At 38.9% G+C, this 20,968-nt stretch overlaps 1 protein-coding gene and 1 long non-coding RNA gene across 12 annotated transcripts in view; one reads left to right on the top strand and one right to left on the bottom strand.

Moving 5' to 3' along the window:
* LOC143908122 (uncharacterized) overlaps positions 1-16,492 on the bottom strand; it is a 102,524-nt gene extending 86,032 nt beyond the window's left edge. For 4 of the 9 annotated variants that reach the window (XR_013260041.1, XR_013260033.1, XR_013260039.1 and 1 more), the window contains exons 1-2: positions 14,308-15,647; positions 13,344-13,398 (exon numbers count right to left, since the gene is read on the bottom strand). This is a non-coding gene — a long non-coding RNA (uncharacterized LOC143908122). Of the gene's footprint in view, positions 1-13,343; positions 13,399-14,307; positions 15,679-16,282 lie in introns of those variants that run through there. The other 5 variants (XR_013260034.1, XR_013260032.1, XR_013260038.1 and 2 more) reach the window with 5 other exon arrangements.
* LOC143908099 (uncharacterized) overlaps positions 1-20,968 on the top strand; it is a 215,267-nt gene that overhangs the window by 11,437 nt on the left and 182,862 nt on the right. For all 3 annotated transcript variants that reach the window (XM_077425410.1, XM_077425409.1, XM_077425411.1), the window contains one exon: positions 755-4,151. In XM_077425410.1, the coding sequence (XP_077281536.1) occupies positions 834-4,151 (3,318 nt within the window). In that variant the 5' untranslated portion in view covers positions 755-833. The remainder of the gene's footprint in view (positions 1-754; positions 4,152-20,968) is intronic.

The following is a 20,968-nucleotide window of genomic DNA, read 5'->3' as shown; positions in this document are numbered from 1 at the left end:
TTATTATGATCTCGTATCTTTGTCAATTCACTGGAAAAACGATAGTCTGTGCTGGCCTTTGCAAATTAGTTAAAATGGCGCATAATGTGCATGTGGAGTTCAAGCGGAAACGTAGCCGCGGCGGTATCATTTAGCGGAGCACGCACGTAAATTTCGTGCAGGTTGAAAAATTAATGAGGAGAACCGCGTTCTTCGTTGGTCGTTTCTACGAGTTTGAGACTTTATTACGTTGGATTTGTGGGAATAGTTCCTGCGTATAAACCGTTCCTAGTGGATAATTTTTGGTACTCGCAAGCAATCGCAGGAACAGTTTCTAAAATTTAACACAAAGTTAATTCCGTTATCAGGACTGATAAATTAGTCGACTAAATAGTCGATAAATTAGTCGACAAATTGCACTAGTTTCTCTCCACTCTCAGTGTCTGAATTTCTGAAATAATCGTGCATCTTCTGAACAGTGCGATGCATTTTTTCATAAACACATCATGGTTGCCTATTAAAAAAATATATAATTTTTCATTAAATAATTATCTCGATAATTATTTCGAAATAAATCGATATTCTATGCTGCTATAGAAAAAAATATTTAACGTTTTGAAAAATTATCTCACGCAGAATATTTTTATACTTTTTTTTTCATAATTTCGAGAAATTCTATCAAACTCAAATTTATAAAACAATCTTTCGTTAGTTCTTCATTTTTTCTCAATCATCTTTTTGCCACAATTTTTATATTTAAATATTTTTATTTCAGGATCTCTTCGTGTCACCAGTACCCCTTCCTATTCTCTTCGAGGAGACACGATGACTAAAATGCCGTTTTGCGATAAAAGATGAACGATGAAATAATCTCGAAGTCCAATGTCGGCAGTAACATTCCTTTCGCCGACGAGGATGCGATCAACGTGGACGGCGGCGTCTCTCGTCTGGTCGCTTCATGGATCACGTCGAAGGGGTTGACGAACGCCGAGGAGGACACGTGTTCGCGGAACGTGCAGAACTTCACGACCTTCCGGGCTTCCGGTTTACCGGCGATTGCGAGGCGGGACTTGCCGACGTCCGACGACGGCAAGATGCTCAATCATCGGCGGGAGTCGTCTCAGCAACGTTACGCGCGTCAGTCGTCCGCTCCGAGGACAGACCAAAGCGAAGAGATCGAAGGCATTTCGTCGCGCTTCGAGAATGCGGTGATAAAATACCAGAAGCCGAAGCCACGTCCCAAGCGACAGATCAGCAGAGAGCGCGAGCAACAGCAGCAACAGAGCAATTGCTCGAGCAGCGACGAGAGCGTCGCGAGAAACAAGTCGAAGAGCACCAGCTCGATCGACACGCAGTCGGTGAACAATATTTTGGACGAGTACGAGGATCTGGACTATCGGAGATCGTCGGATCTCAGTGACGTCGGTAACATCAGCGTGACAAATTTCGAGGCGATAATGATGGATCAACAGAAACGGCAGCAGGTAAAGTCGAAGCAGATTAAGTCATTGTCCGGCGCAAAAATTCAGCCTAAATCTATTCCGACGAGGGAAAAGATTCAACCGGTGCTAAAGGTGAATCAGCAGACCCAAGTGAGACAGCGTTCGCGGGACAGACAGAGAGACTCTAACAAAGGACACCAGCAAGATACCTGTTGTGTTTCGCCGCCGGTTACAATGGACGAGATCGAGAGCGGTCGTTCGAAAATGCCTGAGATCTTGCTGCGCAAAGGAGAGGTCCAGAAAAGGGTAGACGAATGGTTAAATCAAGCGCACAGTCAGAACTTTCCGGTAACTCCACGTGAAAAACCCTTGACGAGGTCCAATAGCAGCGCCGAGCAGAAGAGCCAGCGAAGGTACCGTGGTCAGGATTCACGGTCTCGATCATCCATCGACGAGGCGAGGGACAGATTGAACGGAGGAACCTCGTCGAGTTACGACGATCTGACTCGTGTGAATCGCAGATTAGAGCGTAGCAAGCCGGAGAAGGTTAACGTCGGTGTGAACACTAGTAGAGGCACGTATAAGGAATACTTGGCGGTGAGAAGTAAACAGCAGGATTATGGCTTCAACGCTCAGTTGTGTGCCGCGTCATTAAGATCCGGAGATTCTAACCCGGCCTCTAGGATACCTCAGAGAGGACTTCTGGGTTCGAGCTTCAAGTCCAGACGTGTCGAAGCGGATCTTGAAGAGAAAACTACCGCCGCGAGTAGGATTATGAATTTGTCAAAGGCGATGAGCGAGTCTGATCACGGTAGGACGACCGTTAACAGCAATTCAAAGATGATCGAGGTGTCTACTGGTACGACGACGACGACGACGTCAATTATTTCCCGCAGAAGGCCGTCACTGAAGCGTTCTGGAAACGGCGTGGATGAAAACTGTGCGGCGGCGACGGCGGCGCATTCGCTTGTTAAGGAGGAGATGGACCCGTCGTGCGAGCCAGGCCCCTCGAAGGGCCTATCGTTGCCCGGAGGCAGTCTTAGTGACCAAGGCGAGCCGATCTCACCAAATAAGGACGGAGAAAGTAGGCGGCCGTCTGCTACGGCGAGCGGGCCGACGCTGCGACCCGCCGCCGCCGATAAAACGGTTGAGGCGGCCTGTAAATCGACGGAAGTGTCGACAAGATGTGCCGCAAACTATTCGCGAGGTAGCTCGTCGAGGATCGCTTCGTCGGCGGAATCTGACCGCGTCGTCGCGATCGAATCGCCGCGACGCCGACTTCAGTTTTGCAGCGACATCCGAAGGGAGCTTAGATCAATCGATCAGTCACGACAGGAGCAACCGATTTATGGCTCGGCTGTTAGCGCTCGTGTGCGGGCTCTTCAAGGTCAGGTGGAGTCGCGCACACCGAGATCCAGGTGTCACCAAGTCGCAGGGGCGTCGATGGAAGTCAGAAGGCCCGCGGCCTTGCCGCGCAAGGATCTCGGTGTGTCTCCCTCGCGAGACGCTGGATCGCAGGATCGAACGAGGATGTCGATTGGCATACCTTCGTCGAGCTTCAAGCCAAACAATCGAGCTTACACCGCGATCAGTGATTCGCAGCAACAACCGAATGAGCAGAATGCCACAAGATCCAAGATTGCTGTCTGTGAAAATGTTCCGTCCGTTAGAGTTATGCGTTACGCCTCTCCCAATCACGTGGAAAAAATTTACGAACGTAGCTTGCAACCGCAGGTGATCCACACAGATAATCTCGAATCAATTCTTCGACCTTCCCTGCAAGCGTCGCCTTACGGTGAAAAAGTCGGCGTTTCTAAACTGGATCGAGAGTCAACTGTCAAGGAAACGTCGTCGACGTTCGAGGACGAGACGTTCGACAAGATCGGCAAATCGCGACACGAGCATCTCGAGACTATCGAGGAGGACGATCGGAAGAGCGAAGGCTCGGTCTGCAGGTATCCGGAGATCGGGTTGAAACAGTGTCTGAAGGTGCAGAAGAGTCTGCCGAATGGCAGGTCGAAAGAATCAGCGGACAAGCGGGACAAGAGGAAAGACAATCCGATTTATATTCAGTGGAATCAACAGCAGCAGGTTGTTCTTAATGAGCCCGCGAAAACTTTCGCCACTTTTCAATCGGCGTCCTCTTGTCAGAGTAACGTTAAATCGAGTATCAGGTCTCGATCTCCGGAGATAAAAGAATCCCGAGGTCATGAAGAGATTAGACAAGATCCAGACGAGTCGACGACAATCCTCCAAGATCTCGTGGGTTACGAGGACGCGTCGCGAGAGGATCAGGACCAACTGACGATCCATTCGCGGGAGAACAGCAATTTGTCGACCGCTACAATTCCTGTGGATGAACTGGAGAGTCAGGCAGGCTCGAGATTGAAGACAGAGGAAGATCCTTCTCGAAATAAACTTCAGTTCGGTGAAAAGTTACAAGACCGCGTAGTTGAAGAGAACGCGGTAAAGAACGCCGACGAACGTGGTGCGGTGGTCAACGAAATTCTCGTTAAGAACCTGCAGTTCGAGCAGGATCTGCCGGAAAATCCGGTCGAGCAAACGAGATCGGATCACGTGATACAGCAGGTGAATTTTCACAATATTTTGTGCGACGATTACGAAAATGAGAAGTTGAAGAACAAGAAGATGTATATGACGAAGGAAGAAATGGAACACCGGAGGCTAATAGACATGTTGAAGAGAGGGAACTTCGAGACGCTGAAAACGGTGAGTGATACTTTATAATTTTTTATATTAAGCTATAATAAATTACGAGAGTTTAATTATCTTCGTTATAAAAAAAAATATGAATATATAATACAAATTACGTGTGAGTAGTATAGTCTTTAATAAACCGTCAACAAAATAAATTGCTAAATAATACGATTAGTGAGTCATTCATCAATACATTATCAGCATCAATAATGAAGACAACGTGCTGTAAATTAATAAATTTTCTTTAAGGAAATTTAATTATAATCAGATGTTCTATTAATATTCTTCTCCTTTCTTTTTAGTTCTGAAACATATTTTATTTAAATAGAAATGCCTAAAAAATATTTAAAGAAATATAACATTGTATTAAACTATGCATTGTATAAAGCATAATTTTTAAAAGTATTTTTTGTCAATGCATGTATATATGTGTTGTATATGTATATAAATACTTTAAAATGATTGATAGAATTTTAAAAGTTTATTACTTAATTAACAATATGATTTCTTATATCGTCGTGTAATCGACTTAAAAGAAATTAACGACATCGTATGACTGAAACTTAGGTATCTAAAGAGATTCACACATTAGTCGGGAAAAAATGAGATTGTCCGCGATCGAAATTCGATCTCGATTTCGACAATCGGTGAATCGACATACGATGCACAGTTTGGTATCGTATCGTATCATATCGTATATATCGATTGTTTTTGCCGCCACAAACTATCTCGTTTTAATCGCGATAAAACTTGCCGACAAGATCTGCCTGACAGTAACCCAATAATTACACATGCGCTGCTACACGATAGTCCGTGCGACAAATCCCGCGGCTCTTTCGGTAATTACAAGCTTAATGAATAATCGATGTTGTTCGTTTCGTTCGGCTCTTTATTCCGATCTGGTAACAAATACACCAAATTGCCATTAACAAAAACCCCAATGTTGTTTACGTATCACCGCGTTGTCAATGAATGATCAATTATTTAACAATGCAAATTTTAACTTCCTGAAATTGCGGCAACGCGAACCGAATTAATCGAGCTAATTGTGACATAATATATAATGGAATAAATAGGGAATTATAATATCGTATAGAATCAAAACCAATAATCATTACAAAATTGTTGAAAAACAACAACAATTGGTCGTTTATAGTCACAACGCTATTATATCTCTAAAAATAATTATTTCTAATTATTTCTAATTATCTTTAAGATTAATTGATCCTGAATATAATCATCTAAGTACACATAAAAATAAATTATTAAACTAACAAAATAAGTAATATGCACTGAAAATTCTGAAAATAAATATTCTTTAGTATAATCAAATGACACTTAATTCCAATCTAATCTTATCGCGTTAACGCGTTTCACAATTTATTTCAGCTCGTTTAATTATTCTCTTTATTCGTAGGCACTATTTATCGAAGTTATTATTCATTTATATGTATAAGCAGTTTATATATAAAGATCAAAAGCAATTTTGTATCGCATTTTACATCAAGCTACCTATGTTTATGTAAGTTGTGCATAAAAAATGCATCGCTAATAAGGTTGAGTATACACGTGCAGAGCATCGTCGGTGGAATAAACTGTAATTATATATGCCTCTTAGTAATGTATGTAGTTATCATAAAAGAGGGCTGTGATGTGTAATGTAATTATCAAGTTTTTGCGTTGTGGTCGCCGTAAACGTGACGTAATGGGGTTTGCGCGCGTGTCTCAGTTCAGTATATCAAATTCTCCCGGAGGGAGTGATATTTCACTCCCGGCGGAATGTAGGGTGCAGAAGGATAATTCGCAGAATCTGACTTGAAATAAGGATACGCGAAAAGCACCGCCGATATTTCGCCATCGATAGCCGATATTTTGATATCGGTGGCACGTTATTTCATCGCGACGTCTGTTCGCTCGATCGACGACACAAAAGACTATATTTCTTATACATTCGATTTCTCTTCATCCAAACTAGAATTCGCATCCCGTCACTCTCGCATCCCGTGATGGACTCGAGTCTCAATACACGACACAATAACTATAATGAATGTTTAATTAAGATACTGCTAAATTATAAAGTAAATTATAAAGTAAATTATAAACTAAATTATAAAGTAAAATACCGCGTAAAAACACCACTTTGTTACAAGATATCTTTTAATTATGTCGATAACCTTTCTCCGCGTGGCCTAATATTTGTTAACAAAAGTCTTTGATTGAATTTAACATTGTTCGTTTCTTATTCCATTTTGCTTTCGTGGCAAGAATCGAATGAACAAAGGCGTGAGAAAAGATTGAATTGGTCCTTATAAATTGATGTAATCTTTATTGGATACTTACACATAAGCATCTAATTTAACTCATGTCAGCCATGGACCGCTGAGGTATGTAATGTTTTTCGCAATAAATTTAATTATTTAAATTAGATGCTTATGTGTAAGTATCAAAGATTCCATCAATTTAGGACCAAATCTTTGGTTAAAAAAGAGTGTTTTGACGATAAATCAAACCAAATCATGGTCGTATTGTCTTGACAATTATAATTGCCAGTAGAGTCGATTAAAATCTTTTGAAGGTCTTTGAAGGTCAACGTTGCAGAAAAAGAACGAGCACCGGACGACCGAATCTTGTTAAGGGCGTGAGTCTCGCATTTACCCCCGGCTCCCCGAGACGTACTTGCACGCGTTGAACAATTTATTGCGCCTTTCTTGCGCGTTAAAGCGTGCTATGAACCGCATACCTTATGCTCGGTTCCCAGTTGGATCGAATCATAAATCGTACGGCTCTCTCCTTTCTTCTCTCGGACTTTCGCCCTCTCATCCTCGCGGTCCACCACGGTCACCCTTATTTCTTACACGATGAGTCGGAAGATCTCCTTCGTGCACCTTCAAATGCAGCAATGTCCATGGCAAGCTTGCCCTCGTCGGGGTATGCATGAGTTCTGGTATCTCGACTCGCTCATGCTAGTTGTTTAAATCTTTGCTTCATGTACCTTGCGCGAGCTTTTGCCCTTCGCATGTTTACGGCCCGTCCATTCGAAATGCAAGTGCCATGCAAGCTGAATGTATATCGCTATACGTTCGTGGCGTTTCATGCAATGTCTTCCAAACAAGAACGATATTTGTGTCAAGGGCTAGCCCATAGGAACATCTTTCTACGCGAAATTTGAAAATATTTTTTCGTACATTTTTGAAGATAGAACTCTTTTTCTCATTACATTTCAAACATCACATCTCAGTAGAACCCTCTATTATTTCGAAATAAATAATATTTCAAGCGGATAAGTATCGCTATGAAAAAATTTTTTAGTTCCTTATTAAAAATTTTTTTATGGGTAAGAGTACTGTTCGACTCGACAAATGTCACGATGAAATAACATGCTACCAATACCTATCAAAATATCTATGGGAAAACATTGGCGGTATTTTTCCTTTATCTCTATTTTAAGTCGAATCCGATCCTGTTTTTGGATTCTATCTCCGATTTGTATTTCGGAATGACTTTATTAAAGATGGTTGTGCATTCGGTATAAAATATGTTATCATTTTGTCGAAAAAATTTCTGTATTACAAAAAGAAGAAAGTGAGTGGATATATTGAAAATTATAACATTTTTAAAAAACCTGAGAACATTATTCTATAGAATTTTTGAAACTATTTTATTTTATTACAAAAGGATTTACGGATATTATGAGCCACTGCGCATATGATCGAAAATTCGTAATGTCATGGAATATAGGTATTTCCATGCATGATCAGATGATCATTATCTATAACTTAAAAAAATAATACAAAAATAGCGGCCAATTTTTAGATTATGTAAACGTATTCACAAAACTCAAAATTATCATTTATATAGATTTATATAATAGATTTGGTTGATACATTAATAACAAAATCGCGAGAGAAAAGCCGACGTCATTGATTTTCGAGATTTGCAAATAAATGGGTTGGCCTTGCGAGTTGTTACGTCAATCGAGACAATGAGTAACGATGATGAACAAGGTAGGAATCGGTACGCAGCCCTCGAAGTTTTGAAAATGCAAATGCGTTAGAACGCGACGCGATATTACACTTGGAATGATAGTAGTCTAAAAATTTGCATCGCGGTAAAACGGAGAGAAGTAAGCGTGAAAAGTTACAAGATGATATAAATTGATTAATACATTGTGCAGAGTGCAAGTTCGATGGAATAATTTAAGTTGCGTAATCAAAATTTTGATCTTGGGGAATAAGAAAAATTTTTGAAAAAAAAATTACCTTAGCAATAACACACAATAACTAAAAGTTTTTAAATAATTTAAGAAAATGAATAAATATATTGGCTTAATTTATAAATAAGTTTCGCTTTACATAATTAATAAATCACTTCTTCTGAGGAACCAGTATTATCTACGGAATCTAATTTATCTGCTACAAGTAGTTAATAAAGTGTATCATTTATATGAATCAGTACTTAGGCCCAGTTTCACAAGTGTCGGTTAACTTTTAATCTTAGATTAACTCACTCTTCTAAGGTGGACGTTAGAAGGAGATGAAGAGTGAGTTAATCTAAGGTTAACCAACACTTGTGAAACTGGGCCTTATATATACTGTTATAATGTTTTTTAAATATAAAAATTCGGTTTGTTAAGTAAAACGGAATTTATTTATGAATCAACCTAATAATTATAATTATTGGGTTGATTCATTAATGAATCCAATACATGAATCAAATACAATACAGTATTCCGAAAATATTGATATTTTCATCAATATTGATCAATATTTTCGGAATACTGTATTGCATTTGAAAAAATGCAACAATATAACTCGATTAATTGCAATGTAACTCGATTAATTAGCAATTTGGATAATTAGCGTATGATGTGAACAATCATTATGCAAAGAACGTATAGAAGATATTTAAGCAAGTTGCCTATAGACCGTGTGCTATTTGCAGCACGAAACTACATATTCACGATGTCTTGCACACATTTAATATAAGCGAACGACAGATAATCAAGCCTGGGTCTTACGTCGACCGTAAACATGGACACCAACACGAATCCGCGGTTTATTACGTAGAACGTAAATATATAGATCTATGTTAACCTATGTGGTTCGCAAATTAAAGATCAAAAGACTTATAAGGTCTGATAAGATGTTAATTGTTGTTATCACATATTTCATCTTTTTACTTAAATAAATTTACATTGGATAATATTTATAATCACATCTCACAATATCGGTCGTATCAGAGACCAACGGGAAAATTGTCATTAACCATAATTTAAAAGTATTAAATTGAAGATATATGAAATTATTTTTTACAATAAAATGCAGTATCAATTGTTGAATGATTTAAGAAAACCGAATAGAAGCATTTAGAATCAAGAAAAACAGGAAATTAAAACATTCTGATGCTATAGGTTAAATTTAAAATAAGCAAAAAGTTTTTGCTAAAAATAGATTCACAATCAGACGAGAAATCATTCTAGCATAATTAGCGTTTTACTCATTTGCATTTATAACATATACAGAATAAGGTAAATATGTTTTAATCTACCGAGTGCTAAATTTGAAAGCGTAACCTTGCCGAGTCTCACCTTGCGAGATATATATAATCATATATTTACTCATTCTCATCTTTGCTCGATGCATTAATCGCGCTTCTCATCGTTATATTACTGCCATTCATTAGGAATTATCCGACAGCGACTGCATTAGCACTTTAGAACGCGCGGTAGAGAGGAAAAGAAAGAGACTTCCCTTATTTCAAGCGTAAACACTATCCAACCACCACACAGATCCAAGCACGTGCATGTAAATCCGTTAGACCCTTTGCTCAGTTGGTCGTAGACGAGAATGTTGACGGAAGATCACAGGGATCATAAGAGATAGACGGTACGAGAGAGAGAAAGAGAAAAACGCGTTCGAAAGCGAGAAACAGAGATAGAACGCCGTAGAAGTTACCAAGCAGAATGCAATATCCTCGCACCTCTTCGCCTTGGTGTTCCTCAGCGAGCTGCGAGCCACCTTCCTGTGTTCTCTCCGCATCCGGAAACTTCAGCGGGACGTCACCGCACCTAGCATCCCCCTAAGGCTACATAATATCCTCCCTTGAATTGGCCCTTCAACCACCGACCCAGCTACCCGGAAAATGCCGACCTGGAGCTTTCAGAGCGCCGATATCGCGAAAAACCGGCGGCAAAATTGACTATGCGATGGAATTATAATGATGCATCGTTGTGCGTAAGACAAACGTATACACATGCGTTTGAAGATATACAGAATATATTACAATAGAAGCACGGATTCAACGTGATGTTTTTTTTTAAATATTTTTTCTCAAGAAAAATATATTAAAATAAAAATTTTTGAGTTTACGTACATTAAATATATATACCTTTTAAAATATGATTTAAACTTAATTTTCAATCAATTAATATTTAATAATTAACCAAATAACAAAAATTAACTTGGCAAATTAAAGTCGCAACCGATCATTGTCTTTTTATATAATTTACATGTATCCATTTATATTTATACATGAATATACGTACCTTCTATCTTCACTTTTTCGCACTTTTGTTTACAAGATCTTTTATCTCCGTGTATCTCGGCTTATTATATTTTATCTTAATCTGTATTTAACGTATGTAACTCGCGGCGAAATCTGTATTACGAATCAAATGGCCATGATATATCAATGATATTGATGCGCTTAATATACCAGAGACTCTCGTATAACAATTATCTCGTATCCCGCAGCGCATCATCTGGTTAGCACATGTGCCGCGTGGACGACGTACACAAATGCAACTCGTGTATTTGCATCACGAGGGTCACTCGCGACCGCACACGCGTTAGTATGCAGTACGCACGTTCGCGTTCCAGTATCCTCGATTGCGTTCGCCACTAGCCTACATTACATTTCTTCGTATTCACGTGAAACGCCGTGTGCTAAACAAGCTGCTGCTAAATACAACGTATCCCTCGCGAAAATTCACAATTACATGCACGTAATTAATCCAGTTATCCATTCGGTGGAAACGTCTAAAGCGATGAAATTGCAATTGAAAAGATTTAATTAGCCCTTTAAATCAAATGCAATAATGAACAGTACATGTAATATAACAGTACAGTAAGGAACTGTACGTATTTCCACTTGCAAAATTATAATTTAATTTATTATAACTACACGAATATTAAAAAGTTATTTCTGTAATATTTAATATTTTTAAAAATCTTATTATTCGCGTAAAACACACATTATTTTATCTAAGAAAAAGAAAAATCTTTTTAGGTAATTAATTAAATTCTTTTCTACAAAATTGATGGGCAGATCAGCAAAAGATAAATGACGAGGATATCATTTTTACTTACATTTACAGAATTCGCACTTTATCACGTGAGAATTATATTTATGTCTGAAAACTATTTTTCGTCAATTTATCGAAAATCAAGAAAGAATTTTGTGTACGTTTGAACAGGATTATTTTAAAACGTATGTTGAATAACATTATTTTTGCTTTGAATCCCGCAAATCATCAATAGATCAAATGATACACTCATATAATATACTACTCTCATATTTATGATGGCCTGTTTAATGCAGACTACTACACATTTATGCGTATGCATCGATCTGGTTATATCCGCATATGATAAAATTGCGGACATGGCTCAATGTTTCGTATTGTGCATGTGACGAGATCTATAGGTACATATATATATTATACATATTTCTGGACTTAAATAGCCGACAAGAGATCGGCGTGCAGTTTTACTAAATTGGAAATGTGCGTATAAATACACACAGAAGCATTATTAAGCTCGGCTTCCAAGATCCAGCTCGGACCGTAAATGGCAGTTTCTTCTATATTGACTGTACATTATAAAGACTTTTTTCACTTCATATTTTTATTTTTTCGTTTTTTTGTATATAAATAATACGTACTATAGCGATTAGCTAATATTAATTGATCAAAAGAATGAACACATGTTTTTTTATGCGTGCTTATATGCATTTTCAGATAAAACGCATCTCTTTGAAGATCAGTTTTTTCTTTCGGAGCGAATATCATCAAAATTATGAAAGATAAACAATTTTGTAAATAAAAATAAAATAGTTTTACCAGAATATATATTTGAATTTTTTTTCCGTTTGTGTAATTCCTAAGCGGACGAAGAAAAAATGTTGCATAAATCAAGATTCTCAACAATATTCGACGTTTCGACAAAGTCGGGAGTGTTTTTGGGAGAAAAAAAAGCAAGATCTCTTTTATCGACTTTCTAAAGATACCGAAACGGGAAACGTGTGTCACACGATTGATTCGCGTGTCGATCGACAGCCTCGGGATCATCGTAGAGTGGTATTCCCGCTCTGTTCCTTTGGTCCCTTCAAGACTACTGACGCCCTAAGATCCTGAATAAAGTTTCGTATCCCGAGAACGCCTTTATATCCGTCTTATGTAAGTAGTCGCTCGGTAGTCGATACGACGAGATTCCTCGCGAGGCGCGACGCGGGGAAGAGCAGCGGCGGCATGATAAGAAACAGACGGAATAAAGCGGGATAAAAAGTATCGAAAGAAGATAGAGGAGATCTCGTGGAACGTCGAGCTGGATGTTGGTCGCTCTACCCACCGTACACACCTCTCTCTCCTCTACCTCTCCCTCTATTTCGTTCCTCTTTTCCGTCCCTCCTCGCTGATCCTGTAGTTTTCCGGTCTTTTTGTATCCTCCATCCTCTCTCCTTGCACAGAAAGAGAGGGGAGAAAAAGAGTTGGAGAAGCGAATGGAGAGAAGAAACGACAGAATGAACGACGTGGAAAAGAGCGAAAGGAGAGTATCTCTTGAAACCAGTTCGATCTCTAACAGAGCCTTTGCATCGGACGTTACGAAAAACGAGAACGAATGCACTCTAACTAGTCCATCGGCCATGAGTTATAGGCGAATCGCGAGCTGTACGAGATTCGAAACAACCGGCCGGCTTTATTGGGGCACGTACTGCATCAACCAACCCCACAGAATTGACTGAAACTCGCACAACGCAGTAAGTTAACGCATTACGAGCTGATTGTCAATAGTGTAATACAGTCGATTTATTATTTTCTATATCTTGTTCGCTATTCTAATTTATGGCTTGTAAATTATTAAATTATTTAATGTTAAACCATTAAGCATACAATAGATCAATAAACTAGTAAATGATGTGACTCACCCCAAAATGAAGTACGACGGAGCTGCATTACCGGATATGTTCATCCTTATCTCCCCTGTAAAAAGAAATTAAATCTATTTGAAAAATCGTGCTACGATTTGAAAAATCAAATTCTGCGTTATACAAAATCCATTTTATAGATATTCAGAAAAAAATCAACATATATGTGTAATCTTTTTAAAACGAACTAAAAGAAATATGAAAACTATTACGAAGACATTTTTAATAACAAGAATGTATAACTTTTATATAATATCCAATTTCCATTCTCGTTTAATTATTGCCAATTGCCATCGCTTTTTGCAATCATTCGGTGACAAAATGAAAAATTTAACACGCCACGAACCAGAACCGGTCAATTTTTGCGCTTTTTATCATTTCACTCGCCGTGGATTTCCCGAAAAAAGATCGGGAACCGTCTATTAAGCAAACGATCGTCAATCCGTCGCTTACGATGTTTTTTTGCGACGACTATCACCTGTGCCACGATTATTCTCCGAATTGCTTTTCGCGTCGAGACAAATGGATATTTTTTTTACAGATCATATCTCAATCGATATAATTTTCGATGCTGCAAAGCATTCTTTTTAAAAATCACTAAAGAATTTAAAAACACATTAAAATTACTATAAATATCATTTTTTTTTTCGACATCACAGGGATTTTCCGGCTTAAATGTGCGATTTTTCGTAGCACTCTGAGTATTTTAAAAATAAATAATAACCTTGCGAGTTCCGAGTCGTTCAGAAAGGAAAGAAGGACCAAAAGGGCCAGAGAAGGTGCAAAACCACGCGCTTTCATTCACAAGTTTACAAGGGAGATTACACGGAGCATCGAAAAGTTACTTTACACATATGCAAAGCTGCGCACTTACGAATTAAAACGACAATTAAAATCACAAATGACGTTAACGCGTCAGCATCAAACGATTGGTCACGCGAGTAACAGGAATGAATTTACTCACCAGCGCCGATGTACCGTCGCCACTCTGTCCTCGCCTGCTCGTGCTGCTTGAAGAGGCTCACCCGATGCACACGCACACACACGCGCGCGCGACCACGCGCGACAATTGCCGTAAGAATTAAGAATCGCCCGTCACTTTATTCGGCACTCCCGATCGACAAGTAAAATATACGCCTCGACGAACTTCGGAGTTCGGAGGCGCTCCGCTCCGCTCCGCGAAACTTTGCTGCGCGGCGTTCGCGCCGTCGCGCGTCGGCCGCCTTCGATTCTCGATCGCGCACACGCGACGCACTTCACGCCGAGCGATGCCGAATCGCAATTCGCATTTTTTTCGTATAAACGGATACGCGAGCGTTCGTCGAGCAACTCGGCGGTCGACGTTGACGACGTTTCACGCGTCACACGCGTAGAACACGTATATAATACGGCTTTGTAAAAACGCGAGGAAAAAATTGCTCCGGAAAAAATTACGGAGTTAGGCTGATATTTCACGTGTCGTACGACAAGCTTTGTCAGGCGTACTGATTTCTAAAAACTCGAGAATTTCTCTGTCCTGCAGCCAACATATATGCTTAAAAAACGGGTCGTACGACACACGAAACGGCCGAGCCGGTGCGAGCCGGATAGACGAGGTGACGTGACGATATCGTCGGACGCGGATGGATTCGTTCATTTATCGCGTCGATTTATCGCGTCGGAGATGGTCACTGGATCGCAATTCGGCACTCCGCACAGCCGCACGCTCGTTACGGGAAAACGGGAAAAAAGCCGCGGCGCGCTTTCTAGAAAAAACCACGGAGCTCTCGCGTGACCGACGAACGCTGCGCGACCGTTGCAAGTGAGAGTGAGAGAGTGAGAGTGAGAGAGAGAGAGACGCGCGCGGCGCGAGGTACCTAATCGGCTGATCGAGGCAAAAAACAATTCGAGCGTCGCGATTGGTCGGCCGGCCGGGCCGGCGCGGCGTAACGAAACCGTCTTGCCGTTCAAAATTGTCGCGAAGAACATACTCGATGTCGCACAAGTAGCGATACGCTACAAATATTTGATACCAACAATGTATTAATGATGATTATTGATTATATTTGAGAGAAGCGTGATTAATAGCATCGATATGCCTATTTTCTAATTCCAAGTTTACACGATATTAATTGATAATAAAAATTATTCAGTTACTAGTAAATGGCGTTTTTCTCTCTAATTAATTGTACGTTGTATCGGTTCTGTTTCACTTATATTATCGACATTTTCTATTTAAGCGTACGATTCAAAACGACCACATCCGCGAATGGAGTGAAGAGAGTCACGCGATAGAAAATAATACGTCTTTTTCGCATCGTTATGTTATACCACTGAACAGGCGTTGTTACATCTTACGTTAACGATAAATAACGTTATATTGTGTTGTTGAAATTGTAAAGCCGAAAGGCACGAAATAATATTTCACTCGACTTTACGCAGACGTTAATAATTGCGAACGAAAAAAGAGAATTGAAGCGCGAGGCAAAAACTCGTTAGAGAGAGTCGTCAAGGAATAACACGTGTTACGTATTTACGTGTCGACAGCTCCCGCGATCGTGACCGGCTTGTTTACAACAACGCTGGCGTTTTAGAAAATATCGACGATAATAAGTGAAACGGGACCGATATAACGTACCAATTAATTCGAGAGAAAAACGCTATTTACGATAATCAACGAATTTTAATTATTAAAATTAATATCGTATGAATTTAGAATTAGAAAATAGGCATCGATGCTATTATAATCACGCTTCTCTCAAATGTAATCATCCTTGACACATCGTTAGTATCGATATTCGTAGCGTATTTAGGCGCATTACTACTTGTGCTACATCGAGAATCTTCTTCGCGACAATTTTGAACGGGAAGACGGTTTCGTTACGCCGCGCGACCAATCACGACGCCCTATTTGTTCTAATCGCCTCGATCGGCCAATCAGCTCCGCGCATCTCTCTCACTCGCGAGCCTCGCCGACAGTCGCGACTCGCGACGGTCACGCAGCACGCAGCACTCGACGCCAGACGGTCATGCGGGATCATCGTAGTTTCACGCGCGGTTTTTCTCCCTCGTTTTCGTGCGCGAAACAAGCGTCCGTAGTGTCGAATCGCGATCCCGTGACCATCTCCGACGCGATAAATCGACGTGGACGATCGCCATCCATCCGCGTCCGTCGATATCGGACTGTGGTGTCGCCTCGTCGCGGCCTCGTCTCCGACCCCCCACCGCCTCGGCCGTTCGAAGGCTGCCAGAGTGCCGTGGGTACGCGATCCGCCATGTCTAATCCTGTAATTTTTGAATTTTTCGCGTTTTTGCGAAGCCGTACGTGTTCCACGTCGTCCACGCGTGAACCGTCGACCGCCGAGTTGCTCGACGAACGCTCGCGTATCCGTTTGTCCGAAAAATGCGATCCTGCATCGCTCGGCGTGAAGTGCGTCGCGTGTGCGCGATCGAGAATCGAAGGCGGCGGACGGCGCGAACGCCGCGCAGCAAAGTTTCGCGGAGCAGTAGCGGAGCGCCTCCGAACTCCGAAGTTCGTCGAGGCGTATATTTTACTTGTCGATCGGGAGTGCCGAATAAAGTGACGGGCGATTCTTAATTCTTACGGTAATTGTCGCGCGTGGTTGCGCGTGTGTGTGTGTGTGTGCGTGTGCATCGAGTGAGCCTCTTCAAGCAGCACGAGCAGGCGAGACAGAGTGGCGACGGTACATCGGCGCTGGTGAGTAAATTCATTCCTGTTACTCGCGTGACCAATCGTTTGATGCTGACGTGTTAACGTCATTTGTGATTTTAATTGTCGTTTTAATTCGTAAGTGCGCAGCTTTGCATATGTGTAAAGTAACTTTTCGATGCTCTCTTGTGAATGAACACGCGTGGCTTTGCATCTTCCTGGCCCTTTTGGTCCTTCTTTTCTTTCTGAAAGACTCAGAAGGTTATTATTTATTTTAAAAATACTCAAAATGCTACGAAAAATCGCGCATTTAAGTCGGAAAGTGCCACCTGTGTGATTTTTACACCCCCAGTGTCTAAGAAATAAAATTTACAGTAATTTTAATGTGCTTTTAAATTCTTCAGTGATTTTTAAAAAGAATGCTTCGTAGCATCGAAAATTATGTCGATTGAGAAGGACCAAAATCGCCAAAGCCGATAAGTCGAATAATCTGTTAAAAAAATGTCCATTTGTCTCGACGCGAAGAGCAATTCGGAGAATAATCGTGGCACAGGTGATAGTCGTCGCAAAAAAATCGTAAGCGACGGATTGACGATCGTTTGCTTAATAGACGGTTCCCGATCTTTTTTCGGGAAATCCACGGCGAGTGAAATGATAAAAAGCGCAAAAATTGACCGGTTCTGGTGCGTGGCGTGTTAAATTTTTCATTTTGTGACCGAATGAGTGCAAAAAGCGATGACAAATGGCAATAATTAAACGAGAATGGAAATTGGATATTATATAAAAGTTACATTCTTGTTATTAAATGTCTTCGTAATAGTTTTCATGTTTCTTTTAGTTCGTTTTAAAAAGATTACATATATATGTTGATTTTTTTTGAATATCTATAAAACGGATTTTGTATAACGCAGATTTGATTTTTCAAATCGTAGCACGATTTTTCAAATAGATTTAATTTCTTTTTACAGGGGATAAGGATGAACATCCGGTAGTGCAGCTCCGTCGTACTTCATTTTGGTGAGTCACGTCAATTACTATTTTATTGATCTATTGCATTCTAGGAACCGCGATGTTAGTTTGAGGGTTTTTCTTAATTTTGTTCCCCTTCATGTTCCTAAATTCGTTCTCTAGACGAGCGAAATTTATTTGTGATACTTGGAAGGCTAAGTGTCCATTTTAAATAATTATAATAAGATTATTAATTTTTTTTTAAACAAAATTATTTTTTTTTGAGTTTTTGCTAAACCCATGCTTTTAATTTTTTATAAGTATAAAATTTTGTATTAATTCACTACAATCGACTAATTATGTTCATTTTTGTAATGACTTTTAGTAAATAATATGAAGTTGAAAATAAAAAAAATTGTAATTATTGCATTTTTTTCAAAATTTAGTATGGGGACGAAATTAGGAACTTATTTTGGTTTTGCCGAAAGTAGGTACTTTTGAAAGTAATTTTTTGGGGTATTAATAATTAATTGATTATACAGGCGATTTGCCTTGGTGGTTTTCCCGGTAAAGGGATATTTAACGGACGTAATGTCAAATTTTTAAGCTCTTACATAATTTTTTGCGGTCTCCAGGTACGAAAAAGTGACTAGCCAGACGAAATTTGGGCCCAGATACTTTATATATTTAGACACGTACGATGTACGTTAATTAATTACCTCCGCTCTACAAATGTTGGGGGGGGGGGGAATTCACAACCCAAAATTTTGTACACCAATGCCGATTTTTGGCATTGCTGTAAAACACTGCCGACATTTTCGTACATTGCCGACAATGCTTAGTCAATGCCTACAATGCCGTCAATCCTGTATTAAAATTAAGGCAATGCCATGCAATTATGAACACTGCCGCGTACTGCCCATTATCATACGCCAATGCCTGCACGCAAGAATCACAAAGCTTTCCCGAAGTATTTCTACACAATTATACAAAAAACTGTAAAAAATTTTATTTACGAACTGTATCTATACATTTTAATGTAATTGCACATTATTATGTGATGTCTTATGCATAGGTATACCTAACTTCAAACAATAGAATACTAAAAATAATAATCAAAATAAATTTTAAACATTCTTCTTTAAATATTTTATACATTTAAATGTAACTGCGCATTATTATGTAATGCCTTATGCATATTATAACTATAAACAATAGAACACTAAAAATAATAATAAAAATAAACTTTACGTTCTTGTTAATTACTTATCTTTTTTAAACATTTTGTACTTTTTTTCAATTGCACATACAAGTCGTATCTTTTAAGGTTGAATGGACTTAAGCCTAAAAGCGAAATAGGTCCATAAAAAATATAACATTTTTTGACCTGTTGCACGTCTTCTTGTTTGGACCAGTTAAAACTGTCCAAATTTCGGTACAAAAATTTTATCTGACACGTTGCCTCTCTGATTTTTATTATTCTTCCTATGTACTACTGATCATCATAGTATACTGCGTAGTATTTTTCTTCAACAATGGCTATTTGTCGCTTCTTTGGGGCCTCCGAATCAGAGCTACTGTGTTCTGCCACTTGTTCGCTGCCTTCCAATTTACTTTTTTTATTCTTTGGTTTTTGGAATGGTTTTTTGAGAGCCCATTCCTTTTACTCTCTGTAGCCGGTCGCCAGACAAATAACTTTTGTTTTCGGTAAAAAACCAGCAAAGGGTTGATTTTTTTATAGTCATAGTTTTGCCAGTTTTCAGTTTTATTTTTAAAACTAATTTATTATTAATTAGAGTTTGACTAAAATCTTTCAGGATCTATGTTTTGAAAAATAGTTTTAGACTCAGTAATATCATTGAGGTCTGTTTCGGAAATATACCCTGAATTTTCATTTGGTGATATACCATGCTCGTCGCTGTCAGATTCACTCCGGTTGTCTTCCTGATCAAAATAATCAGCAGAGTCTGGCTTTATATGTATCGTATAAAAAGCTTCTTCTGTAGTAGCATTTATTCCTAACGCAAGACAATCAGTTAGTGCATCAGCTTTAGCGCGGAAAAGAATATCTTTGATTTCACTAAGTGTTGTTAATTTTTCACGATTTTTTTCTGCTGTATTTCCCAATTTTGACGAGCACTTTTCCCTCGGAAAGATAAATGAATCTCCTAAAATGAGTCACAAAGTAATAGGAAAAATAATAAAATAATAATAGAGTAATAAAATTGAATTATATTGTAATATATAAATGGCATACCTAAGTCAGTGACGATTTCGTTTATCATCTGAATTCTGGACAGCTTTCGCAAAAGGTCTAGTATAGAAAAATTTAAAATTGTCGAGTAAGTGCTCGTCATTGATCTTGTTTGACGAAATATTTGTTCACAAGTTTGGCTTGAAAAGAACCAGGGTAAAAACTGTTCTGGGTTATTCTCTAGTTTTATTAGTAGTAAAATAAGTCCATGACCATTAAGCTCTATACATGTATACTTATTTGAAGTTATGAAGTTCTTGAAAGTAATCTTATTTGTGTAGAACCAATGTCTCCATTATAAACTCGATTCGAACAAGTTAATGATTTGTTTAGGAAGGCTTCTTCAATTTTATTCATTAGGGTCAGGTATTGAATAGTACATTTGCTACCAAGTATCTGCTTTAAAGTGTTTCTCACTTTATCAGAAGATATTTTTTTTGCAGGGTAAGAGAAAATTCTCTCCGTGTAGGATTTGGCATAGTTGTAGACATTCGTTTTCCTGATTACTTTTTATTAAATTATATAGCTCAAGATAAGATAAACTAAATAATTTTTTCATAGCGATACTTATCCGCTTGAAATATTGTTTATTTCGAAATAATTATAGGGTTTTACTGAGATGTGATGTTTGAAATGTAATGAGAAAAAGAGTTCTGTCACGTTGATGTTTTTCTTTATATAAAATATTCTTTCTTAAGAAAAATATATTAAAATCAAAATTTTTGAGTTTACGTACATTAAATATACATATCTTTTAAAATATGATTTAAACTT

This window comes from Temnothorax americanus, unplaced genomic scaffold (assembly GCF_048541705.1).
Source record: "Temnothorax americanus isolate GAGA-0224 unplaced genomic scaffold, ASM4854170v1 Scaffold9, whole genome shotgun sequence".
Classification (NCBI taxonomy): Eukaryota; Metazoa; Arthropoda; class Insecta; order Hymenoptera; family Formicidae; genus Temnothorax; species Temnothorax americanus.
Note: the sequence above shows the minus strand (reverse complement) of the source record. Positions and strands in the feature narration are given on the sequence as shown.